General features: G+C 35.9%; 1 protein-coding gene across 1 annotated transcript; it reads left to right on the forward strand.

Annotated features, from left to right (window-relative positions):
* Positions 1–3,671: 3,671 nt before the first annotated feature.
* Positions 3,672–16,013, forward strand: LOC143220363 (tetraspanin-11-like). Its single transcript, XM_076446022.1, has 8 exons — positions 3,672–3,719; positions 7,355–7,567; positions 7,645–7,830; positions 9,838–9,960; positions 11,317–11,370; positions 11,443–11,535; positions 14,624–14,707; positions 15,951–16,013. The coding sequence occupies exons 1-8, from the start codon at positions 3,672–3,674 to the stop codon at positions 16,011–16,013; spliced, it is 864 nt and encodes a 287-aa protein (XP_076302137.1).
* Positions 16,014–16,722: the final 709 nt, after the last annotated feature.

The raw sequence follows: 16,722 nt of genomic DNA on the forward strand, positions 1-16,722 counted from the left end.
ATCTATCTTCTGATTGATCGTACTCTCTTTAGGAAATAACGTTGAAAAATTATCTGTTTCGCCAACTCGTTGACTAGAGCGTTAACATCTCTTACTTATAGTTGTGTATTGTTTAAAACAAACGAAACATGAATCCTGTAAAAATTGTTAATACCTAAAATAAATCTATTATATTTACATAACGATGAAACCTAACTTCGCTACACTTGACATTCTTCTATAAAGTCCTCGTTAAAAGTTTCTAAAGCAACTTTTCACGATACATCCCTTAGGGTTACATAAAAAATTAAGAAATAGCTATTAATGAATAAAAAGACGTTATTAGCATTACCTAAACTTTCTTTTTGAATCGATATTAGCAAAAAGAATTAATAATAATAGAATTGAAACAAAATTTAAGCAATGAAAATCGTTTTTAAACGAATGAAAAATTTATGAAACAGAAGTTTTAACCCATTTGCATCATCGCTCTGAAAGGAGTCTTCCAAGACTTTCAATGAAATTAAGTGTAACAAACGAACTCTTACTTATATTTGATCCAGAAATTATACATACATTAAAACAACATCATTCTACATGATGCTACAGTATAAATATTTATTCTTTTACATAGTTGTGTGATACATAAATTTAAAATAGACAAGAAACAGATATTGAGTGCGGATTATTCCGCTTAATGATGCAAATAGGTTAATTATAAAATAGATTACTATTCTATATTAATTTCAAACTTTTATAAACGTAAATAAATAACAGCTAGAAAAGAAAAATGAAATCCATTATTTTTATAATTTTAAATTATAATTTATATAAATATAAATATATAAATTATAAAAATAATGGATTTCTTTTTCCCCAATCTAATATTAGTTTATCCCATAAGTTCGTTCCGCGGCGTTATTTACATTTTTCGTCGTATTTTATAAACTATCACAATGATTAACGTGTTTTCTAACGAAATAGGAAGAAATCGTAGAACAAAAGGGCGACTACATGTTTTCTTAACATTTAAAAGTTCATTCGACATATAATTTTAAATAGTAAAAGTAAAATCCGGCACGAACGTATGGAACAGCCTAATATAAATAAATATACATTAAAATTTCTTAAGTTACTTCTTTCATCACTACGTATCAAAACACGTAAGAATAGCATAAACGCTAACAGAGCATCTCAGATGTAGAAACTTCGATTCAAAACACGATTTCAAAATTCCTCGGAACAACGTACATAAAGAGCAAGAAATATCTCTCTCAAAAGAATCCTCGCGATATCCCACGATATCGAATCGAACAACATAAATCGAACAGCGCGAACGCGGCGAGGAAACACAAGCATCTCTCACCGACGCGAACATCGTGCGAGTGAGAACGAGTCTCCCTACCCCTTATCGACACCGATACCCTTTTAAACACGCGACACTATTGGCGCACATATCGGGAAGAGCACAAATTGCAGAAACAAGTTGGTAGTTCTAGAACAACAAAACGGCGGGATGTTTGCGGAGAGAGGGAGAGAGAGAAAGAAAGAGAAGGACACGAGACACGGGGAGCACGACGGAAGCCGGATGCAAGCATGGTTTTATCAAACTCACGAAACAGAGTCCCAGCGAAACTCGTGGCCCCGGTTAAAGCAGCTCGGTAATTGGCACTCGAACCCGTGAACCGGTGTAAAGGCTGGTCAATTGGCCACTGGTCGTAGGGTTTGGACGTCAGTCAGCGACGGGACGGAGGCTGGTCGAGTGGAGAAACGTCTGGACTAACGAGCGGAGGTCGATCAGAAGGACCAGAGGGCGTCGGCGCCGTTACAATGCGACGCAGTCGCATCTGGACCAACCACGGGCCGACGTAAGAGCGAGAGGAAAGCTGCGAGAGAGACGGAGCAAGTGTACCGCTCCCGAGTCAGATGACGTCGGGGCTGCCAGCATTTACCCTCGGCAGTAGCGTCGCGATCGTACGCGCCTGGATCCTCTATCGGTGTTTCGGGGCGAGATCCATCGGAGGAGAGTCGCGGAAACTCCGGGAGTTGGCACGTGAGATTGGCACATCGATTTTCCGCTTTCCCAGCCGTCTTTCCGACCAGTCGAAACTTCGTTACCCTCCGTGTGCACCATCTCGATCACTGTCTCCGATCCGAGGGGATCCCTGCGTGCTCGCGAATCAAATATCTCGGCCAGGGAAAGAGTGGAAGGGCGTGAGAGAGATAGAGAAAAAGAGAGGTTAAAGGACCGAAAGTGCCGAGGACCGTGAACCACCTGTGAATCGATGTACACGTAAGAATAGAGATACACGCTTGATCCGACTCCGGGTCTCTGGTTTTCATCTCGGGAGCGCTGCTCGCATTTTTGCGCTCGGTTTCCCGCCCTTCTTCTCGCTGAGTAGAGCGTCAACAGGGAGCAGGAGAATCAACAGGACCCAGCAACCGCCTATCCCTCTGGCACAGCCTGTTTACACTGCTGACACTGGTAATACGGCAAGTAACGTAATAGATGTCTAGTTCGTTATTCATAAGCTCGTTCCTTCACCACCAGCATGCGTGGTATCTAGATCGAAACGATAAATTTTTCCGTCGTCATCATGGCGAGGAAACGTGACAGAGAGCTTCGTGTGCGATTTCGGGATTTTAGTTTTCGTCGATTTTTTTTTTTTTCTCTCTTTCATGCGATCTATTTTCGAATCGCGCGACGGAATGTATGTGGTTGTTACGCTGCGTTACGTGTAATTACCGCGGATCGGGAACGATTTTAATTAATTTATTCGAGTTGACGAAATTAATTGTAATCCGTGATATCGATCGACTGGCCGTTCTCGCGAGACGGTATTATCGACCGGAGAATTTCGACGTGGCGTTTGATCTCGATCGGTAACGAGGTTCCAGCGCGGCTAATACATTAACCGAGATAGAGTCGACCGTCGAAACGGGCGGTTCAAACAGGTTTCAGTGCGTCAGGGGATATCTGCTTCGCAGTAATTTCCGTGTCCCCTTTCGGCGACGTCCATTGTCCGTCATCGAGTTATAATTGCATCCCCAGAGTGAAACGGAGATTTCTAAAGGCCCTTTCTTTGTCCGTCTTTCGACGGTTGATCTGACCTAAATAAGTCAATCTGTCCTTTGCCCTCGTAAACCCGCCCCGCGATTACAGCTTTTTATCTCTCGATCGTGTTACAACGTTGCGTCCCGGCGTCGTAGATTTCATCGATCGTTCGATTAAACGTCCGTTTCCCCCGCTGTTCCTTCGCTCCTTTGTCGCGTGATTCGGAACATCGCGAGATTGCCGCGTTTAACTGCATCGCGTCGGGCTCAGGCGCCACGGTATTTTCATCTTCGCGAGTGGCTCGAGGAGGGTGTGTGTGCATCTACATGGTTTTTAAAACTCGTTTCGTCGATACTGCCGCTTTTTAGAGAAGATTGTTGCCGCGCGCTCGGGACGAACGGAGGTGCCGATATTGGAAAAGTGGAACGGGTGGAAATGAAACAGCGCGGGCGTATTAATTAAAAGTAGCACGCTTGAGCGGCTCGCACGCTAGATGTCGCGCTGTTACCAAACGTTTTTTAGGTTATGTTTCGATGCCGCGAGATAAAATCGGACGGCCTTACGCTTCGAGATTATTCACAGGAGTGGCATTGTTTTTGCAGATTGATGACTATTTGATGTCTTGAAAACGATCGGCATGAAGTACTTGAAAGTCGTTCTATTCACGTTCAACTTATTGATATGGGTAAAGTATTAATCGTTTGGTTATTGGTTATATTCGAGGATACATCGAGACATATTTTCCGGTTGTTACGAGGATTTTCGCGTCAGACGCGAGTCGTGGATCCGAAAGTGTTTTTCTCGCGTAGAAAATAGGAACAACTCGGTAATTTATATAGAGCCTCGGCATTTTCTGATAAAGCGTAAACAAGGAATATTGCACACGGTGTGGCTAATAATAAACTACTCGTGTATCAATAAGGCCAATCACCTAGAAAGTTCAATAACAGTAAATAAACCAGTGTAATGTAAATTCTGACAAAAATTGAACGACTTGCAAGAGAAGTTAGTTTTAACGTATTTATTATTCGCTGTAATTATTAATAGATAGATAGAATATAAATAGGAATTGAATGTTCATAATAAAACGAAAGAGATGGTATTTACGTTGAAACTAGCATTAATTTTATATAGTGAGATTTTATGTATAATAAACTAAGTAGAATTTTTTATTTATATGGTACTATGCAAAAATTTCACGCCATTCATCGATAGAAATGCTTTATTGCTTCATAAATTATGTCAAGGATATTTTGGTACTAAATTAGAATATTAATTAATTACGAATTTATTAGAAATTGCGTGATCTCTTTGTTGTCGTTTTAACAGCAATAGTTAGTTCAAAAGTATTGTTAAATAATGTTTTACTGAACTTTTTTTAATAAACGAAAAATATTTATCTTTAATTTACTATTTATAGCGGTATTCTGTATTGGTGAAAAATTGCTATAGATTTTTATATAACACAGCTTCAACTTTTGACAGCCACCACACAACACGATAAAAAATTTAGTGATTGCGATATAAAATGATAGGAAATGATAATCCTTATATAACGCGCTATTAAGAATTGTAATGATTTTCCTTATAAAATAGATAAAAATTTTGGCAACCCTTATATATTAAAGTAAAAAAATTTTAACAATATTTCTAGAAGGCATTATGAAATTTTAGAAATTCCTTACGCATCGATAAAAAATAGTAATGATCTTCTCTACAAGATGATTAAAAATCGTGACGATCATTACATAATACAGTCAAAAATTTTGATAATATAATATAATGTTATATAATACAATACAATACAATAAAAAATTGCAATAACCCTCTCTAAAAACGTTTAAAAATTTTGTAAATTCTTATATGTCAGTCAAAAATTGTTGAGTTTCACGTACAATGCAATAAAAGATTACGATGACCTCACATAACAAATTTTGGCAAGCTTAGTATGACATAATAAAAGGACTCATAACGTTTAAAATTTATCATCATTTTTATATTCGACGTTGAAAAGCGAAACGTCACAATTTTTAATAATTCTAGCTTATTCGTTAATGAAAGTTACATATTTATTAAAAAATTTTTGAACAGTAATATCTCAAAATTGAAAACGTGTATATCTATTTCAACAATATTCACCATATGATACGAGACGCGAAATTCGACACTCGTATAATACTCTAAAAAATCCGTGATTTCCACAAACAGTATTATTAAACGCGATAATTAGATTTCAATAACAATATGCGCAAATTTCTTCGAATTTGAATAACACAATTAAATAACGAATATAATCATGATCTCTAACAGTTGTACCTTAAGTTGTACTTAATTCTACTTACTAGATACCGATGTAAGTGGCCGAAAAACTTTTGCACAGTTCCATACATAGACATAGGATCGTTGCATAAACAACTTTACAATTTTTCCTTGCATAGATGCTTTTATTTTTGAAACTTTTTCTAACATATGTGTCGTAATTCTAATCGGAACAATATAAATGTTATTTATATATCACAAGTAACCTTAATAGAAAGCAGCTTCACTTCTTGCAACGCGCATTAATTATTTAGAAACAATCGAGAAAATATTCAAAGTTATGGAAAATATTCGCCCTCGAGAGCTTTGTATACAGTACCTTGTGAATAGCAAATTAGAGGCCGTTTGCAAAGAAGACCTCGCGTGGATTATCAGATGCGAGAAAACAGTTGTAAATAACGTTCGTAAGCAGTACCGTTAAACTCCGTATAAGTAAGAACCCACTTGCTAAAGCTTTTCACAATTCTGCGACAATTAAACACCATTAGCTAGGTGCATTGTCATTAAAATATACAGGGTACTTCACGTAACTGGATCGAGATGCAACGTTGAATCGATGAAAGGAACAAAAGGGAAAAGGCCCGATGACGAACCGTTTTAAAACCTGTATCCCTTTCTTCTCGCACGAATATATCCGCTACACGTGCACGTGGTCGTGAGTTATAGTCGCTGCTTTCGTCAAACTACCCTCTCGTATAGTAACTCGCGAAAGAAGCAGTAAATTATAAGTTGCAAGTTTAATGGGCGCTTATGCCATAACTTGGTTCGGTAATGGATTCAACGGTTAAGTTGAAAAGTGTTTCATGCTCGAGTACATTAATCAATTTAACTCTCAACTTCAGCAAACTTTGAATAACGCTGCAATACTCTTAACCAACAATCTTCAATCACGCGTACGCGTGTACATTTTCCTTGAACATCTCTCAGAAGACAAGAAATAAATTATTTCTAAGATTCGATGAGAAGAAAACACCGAGAAAATGTTGATTTTTCTCATCGAGAAGTTTAATTTCAAACGGTTACCACTATTTTCACGGTACTGACGTCACATTGACGTCGGTGTCAAATTGACTTCGTATCGTTACTACTGACATGACGTCATTTTGACGTATATTTAGATTTTAGATTTTGAAGTACTTTAGAGTGGGTGATTGATAGGGGTGATGGTTATTTATTAAATAAATTGTAAGAGTTACGAGGATACGATTGACTTCAACTAACTCTCCATAAACTTTCAATTAACTGACAATGCAGTGTTTATCTTTTTACATTTTTTTTTCCACCATGCACACGCTTTCCAACGTTTCTGACCTATCGCCAAGGGTTTTCCAATTGACCTGGGTCTTCGTACGGCCACGTGTACACGATGGAAAATGTGCGACACTACTGTATAGTAGGATTGTGTAACAAAGTAAAGAACTTTATAACAAAAATAAATAGTTTCATTAGTTAAAAGAAATACACGCGGTTGTCGCGATGAGGTCCAGCAATGAATTAAAAAACCGAAGAGAAAACAAGAGAAAAAAGAAAAGAAACGACGGTGATGGCCTCGCCCCATAACCCGAACCATAATATACATTATATCGACGTTGCACTTCTACAAGTATACTACTAAGTAGATACTCAGATCTTTATCGATACGGAGTCAATTTAACATCAATACATCATTATCTATAAAGAGTCAATTTGATATGTTTACATACGTCATCGCTTTGAGGTTAAACGAAATCTTCAAAAAAAGATTCCAATTTCCACTTGCAACTTAATTACACGAATTGCTCGATTGAAAGTAGCATCGTTCAGTTTTAATGAAAATCTAATCAGCCTTTCTAATAGAACACGCGAACCTAACCACGCATTGTCAAATATAAAATTCCAATAATTGTGAATAATCGAACACGGTTTAATCCTCGGATCAATGTAGCGTCTCTTTGCCAAGTTACATAAAGAACCTTGTATAGTGCTCGTGTTGGAGCTACATAAAAAGAACTTACTCAATAGTTGGCCGGGGGTACAGTACTGCTGATAGGAGTATGCTTGCTGTTGGAATCGAGCAAAGGACACCTGTTAAATCTTTTCATGCCCGACGCGGCGCCGCACGAAACCATTAACCTGATAGCTTACAGCCTGCTTGGCCTCGGTTTCGCGGTGTTGTCGGTTGGTTTCTTCGGGTGTCGAGCTGCTGTTCACGGGAATCAATGCATACTGGCCGCTGTAAGTTCGTCGGAACCGTTTAATCCAGAATCCGAGATAATCGGAGCCAAAGATTCACTCTGCGTTTCTATCCGCAGTATATGAGCATGCTCGTGGCACTGATCGTCACAGAGCTCGTGACAGCAGCTGTCGGTGGGCTAATGACATTCCGGATACTTTCCGGGTTAGAGGAGCGACTATTCAGCAAGCTGGCCGATGACTATGGCGATGAACCGACCAGTGACATCCCCTTCAGCCATAGTCTCGACTTTGCGCAGTACAAGGTACAACTGTCCGCTTAATAACTGCGATCGATTGTTGAATCTCGGAGTTGGATTACCGTACGTGGTCATCGGGTAAATAGACGACGTCCAGCGAATGTACGATTGTACGATTAATCCGTGATTATGGCTGTAACTGCTGTCTAATTGCTCCGTGACAATGTCCGCGATTCTAACAGAGCCTTTATTGTACATGCATGTATTCGATCTGTGTACTAGATGTTGCTAAACGAGTTGTGCAAGTCGAGAAGATGCGAATCTACGCGAAAAAGCTAAATGGAGAATGTAGAGTGACATTTATTCGTGTAGATCCCTTTTCGACTTGTAACAACGGTTGGATAACACCCTGTACAATGGTTCGTACAAGGCACAGTTTCCTTTTGTCTGTGCTTCTCTATCGCTTTCATCTTATGCAAATGTTTCGGAGATACATTCAGAGATACGTCTACTCAAAGCTATGAGCTATAGTCTTACATCCCTGTCCATGTTATTATCTTCAGCATTCGATCCAAACTATGGATCTAACACGCGATGTCTACTTGCGAGCAGAGTAAGAGATGGAAAACTGGTTTTCAACCATCTTGGTATGCTAACGTCGAGTGTTTTAAGTTATATTACCGTATGGTTTCAATGATTGGTATGAAAGAATAAAGGATGTTGTTTGATTCTCAAATACGTATATTTATTACGAGCTAAAATGAGGTTAGGACTAAAGTACAACGAGAAATTAAGCTAACAACCAATCTTCTGATTCCGGATTCAAACTAATCTTTTTTCATCACTGATCATTCGTTTTATATTACTTCTTATATTCACGCCTTATATTCCTTACATTACTTTTGATAATAATGATAGTAATATGAAATAAGAAGTACAGGAAGTGATAGTCATAGGTCCACAATCCAATAAATATATTTCATCATAGATCATAGTCAATATTAACCCTTCACACTCGAGAGGCACTCCTTAGTCACTATTTAATAAAATATTGAAGATTATTAATTAATATATCAAATTTCAGTTAATTATTGTACGATTCCTTATTTACTGTTCAAGAAAATATCGTCAACAGAAAATCTTTAAATTTCTAATTTTCTCTAGCCAAAAAATCGTCGAGTGTATAGGGTTAATCATTCTATAACAAACCAAACAGCAAGTAAATTACCCTACAATTAAATTTGTAAATTAATTATAAATACTTCAACAGTGTTTTAAATTTATAAAATTGAATATCATAATAACGATAGATATCCAAAAGTACCTACAAAAACCAATAAAATAATCAGCAAGTCTTTCTTTAAACAAAGCACACCGATGTTAGTACTTTAATTGACCGACAGAGCGCGCAACTATGTTAGTATACCAAGATGGATGACTTTCTTTCATTTTCCACTATAGAATCTTCTGCTCTACATCTACGATCCAAATATTCTTCCTCTATACCTATACCAAATATTCTTCGACCAATCACACGCTATTGGTATTATGGCTTTGTAATTGTGAAATAATTATGACCTATATACTCTCTTTTAAATCATTTATTACTCGAGGAAGGTATATATTTCTTTAAGTGCCTCAATTGACGCAGTTCACGTAAACTCCTAATTCTAATGTTATATAAACAATACTTCTCGAAATTTAGATCTTAAAAACCTATAAATCCTTATATCCTTATATCCTTATATCCAGGATCGATTTTTCGAGATTACGAGACTTATCTATTCGACAGGCACCTTTCATTGGCTTCACGTGAATATAATCCCCCATTTATCTCCACACGATCGCCGCGATGTTTCGCGAATTTGATCGATCACTTCGACTCGATTTCCCGCGGAAATTTCAAAGTCCATTTCCGCGGCCGTCTTTCGTATCTTCCTGAACGGAAGGAGATCGGAAAACTGCACAATGCAAATTTTATTTCGCGCCTGAGGGACGCCTAATGCCCGACATGGTATATCCATCGAGGCATATTACGATGGTCCAAAGAGCATACGAGTGATTCCATTGCAGTTTAATTGCTGCGGAATACATGGATACGAGGACTACAATGGCACAGCCTGGTGGAGGGACAAGCAGATTTCGGGGAGCAGGAAGCAGGTCCCTCTCACGTGCTGCATTTTAAGAAACACAGAGGTACTGGAAACCGATTTATTTTGAGAATATAATTGCACCTCCCCTTTGTATTTCGCTTCTCGCCGTTTCGCATCTCGTCAAACGTTGAAAGTGTACTTCGGAAACGCATTTAAAACGAATGTCTTTCCCATTCGTGTTTTGATTTGTACGTTTTCAACATCCATACTGACGTTGTTCGATATCCAGGAAACCTATATAATTGATAGAAAATTCTTTATCCTGTCTGACTTACGTTACACGTAGCACGAGTTCGATCCCAATCTTTTTGGACACTGTATGTTATTAGCTTAATCAGAAGACGATGATCCTGGCATTCAAATCCATGGTAACGAGATTTTGTCGTCAAAATGTTATCGAATTTGATGGTGAATCTGGTTACCATGTTATGTTAACGTCAAAATCAATAGACACACCGAGGCTTGTACCAATATTTGGAATGATAGTTTATGGCACCAAAGCTTGGTCCACTTCTGGTGTAAATTTGGTATCAAAATATAGACTGTAGGACTTGATACCAAAATCAATCTAGAGCAGCGACAGATGAAAATGATTCGAGCCAAATTTATATTAAGTTAAAGGCTTATGAGCTATTTATTAGAATAAATTTCTTTGAATTTACCATTAAATAATATTTATGACACTGTCAGTGATGATTATTATTTTTAAAAGATTAGATTCGACCTTTTTATTGCTGAGTGTGAATATTTGGATGACACTGTGTGAGTTTGGTATGTTGACAGGAAGGAGAATACAGAAGCAAAAGTAATACCGTGTTCTCTTTGATCATCTTCGATGCTCTTGAAATCCATACTTTTGACAGCATAGTCTGACGTGCTTAAATAGTTATTATTGATCTCGTGCACATGCCAGTGTTTTGTTGCTCTGTTTCATTTGATCCCCACGTTTCCTGTTCACTCTCATTGTTAAATGGTACAATAGAATGCTATTTGCAGATGTGACACTTCCAGCTAATAACGAGAATTTGTGTACGGTATTTTTATCATTGTGTTCCGGAAAATAGAGCTATTACACTATGATTAGACTCAAATTCCTTTCAAATGCAAACTCACCAGGCTCATACAACATTTGATTAAAAATTCACTCGTTAGATTCATATTCATTTTCTCATGCTGACAAGTTACATATATCTTGAACAGAAAACGTGTCAAATAACGATTTGACACATAATTCTTATTTCAAAAATAATACATTTTAATTGTGAATGATACAAGGATTAAACGGAAGTGTAAATATAAGATTTATCGTTGGCAAATATTATTTCAGACTTCATGTTTGTTGTAAATAATCGTGGAAAAATAATCAGCCGAGATACGTAACGTTTGTTTTGCTTCGCAGGCAACGGATACAGGAAGTCCAATGAGCGTCGTGTCAAGAGTGTTTCACAAATATGTAAGTAATTAGATTCACGTGCAATTTTGTTCACGTTAACGTTAATTAAACGTTTGTTTCGTCGTGAAAAAGACCGAGAAACCGTGGTTAAATCCGAAGCCAAAAGACGAAGCAGCATGTCAGATTGAAGATAAAGAAGGACACGATGGATATCGGCATAAAGAGGTACAGTTATATTCAATTTATGATCGAATTATTTTACAATAGATAGATTGCTCGATATAACGAAACGTAAAGGAATTATTTTCTCGCATATCATAATCTGTAATCAATTTTACTTTCAGCTTTTACGTTTAAATTGTATTATTTATTTCATGTGTAATCGCAATAAATCATATAATTACAACCTGAGAAACAGAAGTATTTTTGTTTATTTTTTTTCGTGATTTTCTATCTTGACTACTGTAATTATAATATGGCATCGTAATTCATATTTCGCATGCAACTTAGCGTAAGAAATTAACGTGACACATTTAAACATGGCTACATAAACTGCGCATGCTCGAAAGTGTAATATAATTCGCAACAAAATAGGCACTTTTCATAACGGAGCAGAATCTGGGGCAAAGTGAAACGTTTAAGACTTAGCGAGACAAAAAATCGTAAAAATAATAAAAGCTTGGGTAGTTTTTGCGATTTTATTTTCGAAAATCCATTGTACGATAGTCTTGCCACTTTTGAATTTCGCGGAATACTTCTCTAAAACGTTTTTACGATCTTTTCATTTTACCCCATTAGCAGATTGCGAGAGTCAGTTAGATAATGAATAAGTCAGAGAAGATTGAATGTTTTACTGAATATGAATTAAAACAAGAAAAAAAAGATTTTAACAGAAGGCTTTAGTTTCCAAATACGTGGAATTAAAGAGGAGCTAAAACGCGCATAAAACAAGAAGAAATATAACGTTGAAAACTAAAGATAATCATGACAAAGAAGTATGAAGCTATTTGCTAATTACGTTCGTATCAAATTTTACTTTGTTCCTCACACTTTGCCTCCTTCATCTCCCTCATCGCCCTCAAGAAATCAATAAATTTTGTAAATAATTTATAGGTTAGAGTGATCACTGTTAACATGCTAAGGTATAAGTAATTTAACCTTCTATAACCAGAATTTTCGTCACTGATCAGTCAAAAATATTACAGTTACTTAAGCCTTTACTTTAGTTTAATTATTATTATTTTATATTTTACTATTATTTTACTATTTTAAGTAGAAGAAGTATATACTTTCAAGTAAACGTACTTTCATATAACCTAAACGGTAAGCTTAAAACACTATCATCTACACAAATGAAACGTTACTTACTTGACTTCTTAAAGAACAATTTCGTTGTCACGATTTTAAATTAAAAATTTTTAACGGCTTTAGACTACCAGTATCTAGTTGTACAAATGGTGGTATTTACTACTTGGATTCCTTCTGTAAGGTTCTTAACTATCACAGAAGCCACTAGATGCCACTAGCGCTCAAAGGTTAGACTATCTCTGTTGAGAGCTATGTAAAGGGTAGACAGGATCATATTTCTCACTTACATTTTAATTCGTTTCTTATCTCAGACGTAAAGAAACATTTCACAATTATCATTTTATAAAAGTACTCTCTTACGATACAATTCTTTCTTTGAGATATCAGAATCTTTCTCCTATAAATATCTTATATTATTCGTCATTATTAATGTCATGTATAAAACAATATTTCATTTTGACATATTCTTTTCGTTTTCTTTTTAGTCTCCATAACTTAGATGCAATGACCTCTTAAATTTATTGGAATAAAATAATAATTTGAAAAATTAATGAATCGAATATATCTACTAGATTTTTGTTTTTAAATTTTCCAGTATACATGACAATTATGAAATTATCGTAATATATTAGAATAAAATAATAATTTGCAAAATTAATTAATCAAATATATGACACAATAGTTATTTTCTTTTTTTTTAATTCTTCTTCATTCGTGGCAATTATATAACTATCGTAAGATATTGGAATTAAATAGCAATTTGTAAAGTTAATTAATAGAATATATCTAATAATACTTATCTCTTTATTTTCCTGCATTCACGGCAATTACGTAACTATCGAAATATCTCGAATATAGGTACAATGAACTATATTGAGACTGTATAGTACGTTTCCAGTGTTGTTACGTTCGAAAGTAACGTTCATCGATCTTACCTGATACGAAGAGGTCGTTGACAACTGGTGAATGCTTGCTTCTTACGTTTTGCATATTTATGAGGTTCTTACATGCATAGGGCGGGAGAAGGATGAATTTATTGAATTGGTAAATCGAGGTTTGAACTGGGACACTCCACTTGCCAAATGAATCACTTTTAATTAATTAAATAATCGAAATCGCTGACGACTCTATAGCCCCGATCCAAAATGGCTATCGATTTTCATCCAATTAGCTGAATAAAAGCTGAGCGTACAAAAAAATACAAAAAAGCACAGGCGTAATTTGACTTGATAAAATTTCGAGGGAAACGAAGTTATCCTCGTCAATTTATGTCTGCGTTCTTTAACGCTGTTTTGATCAATGATTTTATCCATAACGTTAATAAACATTTAAATTCAAATATTTAACATTTCATTTCATCTTTTGAAATACTTAGAAGTATTTTCTTTCTTTCTTTTTCTTGTTGCTTATTCCTCTGTGATTTCGAATTCATATGACCATGTATGAGTGTTTAAAAGAATTGATTTCAGTTATTATATTTTTCTAACTTATCACTATATTAGTATAAAGATACCAGACAATCATCCATCTTTAACAATTCTGATTTATGAAAGATGAAATATTGTCTAATATTTATATATAAAAATAAAAAATATAAAAATATAAATATAAGTATAAAAACATTTTAAAATATAAATGTAATATATAAATGTACATATGGTATAAATATGATACAAATTGCATTAAAAATAATTTGATTGAAATTTTAATACACCTCCATTATGGGACTGGAAAAAAGTTAGTAGCAATCATTGATTTTTAATTTGCCAAACTGAAAATATTTTAACCACTCTTAATTTATTTTTCTTATAAACAAAGAAATCTCTGGTTGTAGATGGTATTAAAAATCGTAAGCAATTATAGATTTTTAATTTGCCAAACTGAAAATATTTTAACCATTCATAAATTAATTTTCTTATAAACAAAGAAATCTCTGGTTATAGATGGTATTAAAAATCGTTTCTATTTTTTAATTTCCTCAGCTTATATCGTAAAATGTTTGTAGGGCTGTCTCGGTAAAATTACAAGTTGGTTGCAGTACGAGAGCTTCACCTTAGTATTCCTGGGTATGACAATGGCTGGTATACAAGTACGTTTCCAGTAGAGATTATGACTTTGAACGTGTATTGAAGACACGTGTGTCGCGTGTAATTAATATATCCGTATTTTACTCGGTTACACGTGCACCCGTGATTGCATTCACGTGTATTAATCTGTCCGTATTTTATTTCACGTAATATCCTAAACACACTAACTCAAGTAATTCGTATAATAAATATACGACTTTCTAAATTGCAAGTAACAATAAAATTTTCTTAAACGAACAAATTTCCATCAACGATAACAATAGACCACTTATATACTACTGCACTTTATAAAATTCAGGTTTCATTACACATAAAAACAATTTCAACAAAAATGATATTAAAAATATGATTATTTCCTAATAAAAACCAGATTAATGATAGAAATAATACACATAAGTAGTATTATCTAATCTAAACAAGTCATCTGGTATTCAAAATTATTTACATAAGTGTAAAAAGATGGAAATTCAAAGTCGATTTTCTCGTCAACGAAGCTTCGAATAAAAAAATTTTACTCTTTATTTTCGATTTGTTCCTTCATGTAGTACCACCCCGTCCTCGATTCTACCATACCCATATATCGATCGTCTATACATATAAATCATAAATAACAATAAATACACGCGCACTCGGTAAATATTTAATCTCAATTTTTTCGAAACCGAAGCTTCGAATGAAAAAATGTTATTCTTTCTTTATCGATTTGTTCTTTCATATAGAATCATCCCCTCCTCGATTGTACCATTAATACTCATCTATCTATAAAACTGTATTTAAGTGCACTGGCACTCGGTGAATATTCAATTAATTTTCTTGGAAATGAAACTTCGAATGATAAAATTTTATTTTATATTTTCGATTTGTACTTTCATGTAGAATTATCCCTCCCTTTTTGTTCTCGTATCGATGGTCTATTCATATAAGCCATAGCTAAGTGCACGCGCACTCGATGAATATTGAAAGTCGATTTTATCAGAAAAATTTTATATTTTTCTTTTTATTCGTTTCTGCATGTAAAATCATTGTCCGTTTATACTACTATTGCTGGAACACCCTGTACACCAAAAATCATACGAAATACAATATGGATATGTCAATACGCGCATATATACTTGCGTATGTATCGAGAAATAGCCGGATATAACATCCACACACGTGCACACGCGTGTCTGGTATACACGTGAAACGGAGTTTCTAGTTTCCGTAGAAGAACTGCGGAATCTGATCAGGCATTGTATGTTTCAGACATTCGGTATAATAACCTCGGCTTTCCTTTGTCGAACGATAAGGGACATGCAAATGGATTGAGTCGTGGATGCCAGATGCACAAAGCGGAAGAAAAAGCAAGTTCCAGTTCACGTTCGGTTCGCGCGGAAGTCAGACCGTTGTTTCGATGTTTCAACCGTACACAACCGACGATTCCTGCGATGAAGGCGGCGATTGCACAGTGGCTGTAACCGGACATCGCGAGGAAAATTGTAAAGGAAATTCTCGTCAAGGGGCTTGAATCATCACCGAGTCATCTGGCCAAGGGATCCTCCTCATTTCTCAAGAACGCTCGATGGTTGCAAAACTTATCGTAGGATAGAAAAGCTGTGCTTGCTCGAAACCTTCCAAGCCATACCCGTCCCTTATGTGTGTTTCGTCGTAGGTTTATCTCGAGAGAGAGAAGAGAGAGGTCTATAAGATTGTGTAAATAAAGCGTTACCCTCTTCTACCGTCTGCGAGTAGCACTTCCGGTACGACTCGTCGCGTTCTGGCTAATATACTTGCCACGTCGCGGTGGTATATGTCTGATTACGGGTGGATCTGTAAATATGGATCTATAAATACGCGTAACAACCACGAGGAGACTCGTAGGATGTCTTCTTGCGAGAAGTTACGCGATTTACGTATGTAAGTACTTACATTGGCAAGCGGGTACCTTCGAAGCTACCTTGCGATCTTTTTACCGGGAGTACACTGTCGATGTGTAAACGCATGCGGCGTCGATGTATATGTGTGTGTGATAGGAGTT

The sequence above is a fragment of the Lasioglossum baleicum genome, unplaced genomic scaffold (genome assembly GCF_051020765.1).
Source record: "Lasioglossum baleicum unplaced genomic scaffold, iyLasBale1 scaffold0803, whole genome shotgun sequence".
In the NCBI taxonomy this organism is placed as follows: Eukaryota; Metazoa; Arthropoda; class Insecta; order Hymenoptera; family Halictidae; genus Lasioglossum; species Lasioglossum baleicum.

Coding starts and splice junctions, on each gene's coding strand:
- LOC143220363 (XM_076446022.1), top strand. CDS start 3,672: ATGAAGTACTTGAAAGTCGTTCTATTCACGTTCAACTTATTGATATGG. Junction 7,831..9,837: donor TCGACTTTGCGCAGTACAAG/GTACAACTGTCC, acceptor ATTCCATTGCAG/TTTAATTGCTGCGGAATACA. Junction 14,708..15,950: donor TGACAATGGCTGGTATACAA/GTACGTTTCCAG, acceptor TGTATGTTTCAG/ACATTCGGTATAATAACCTC.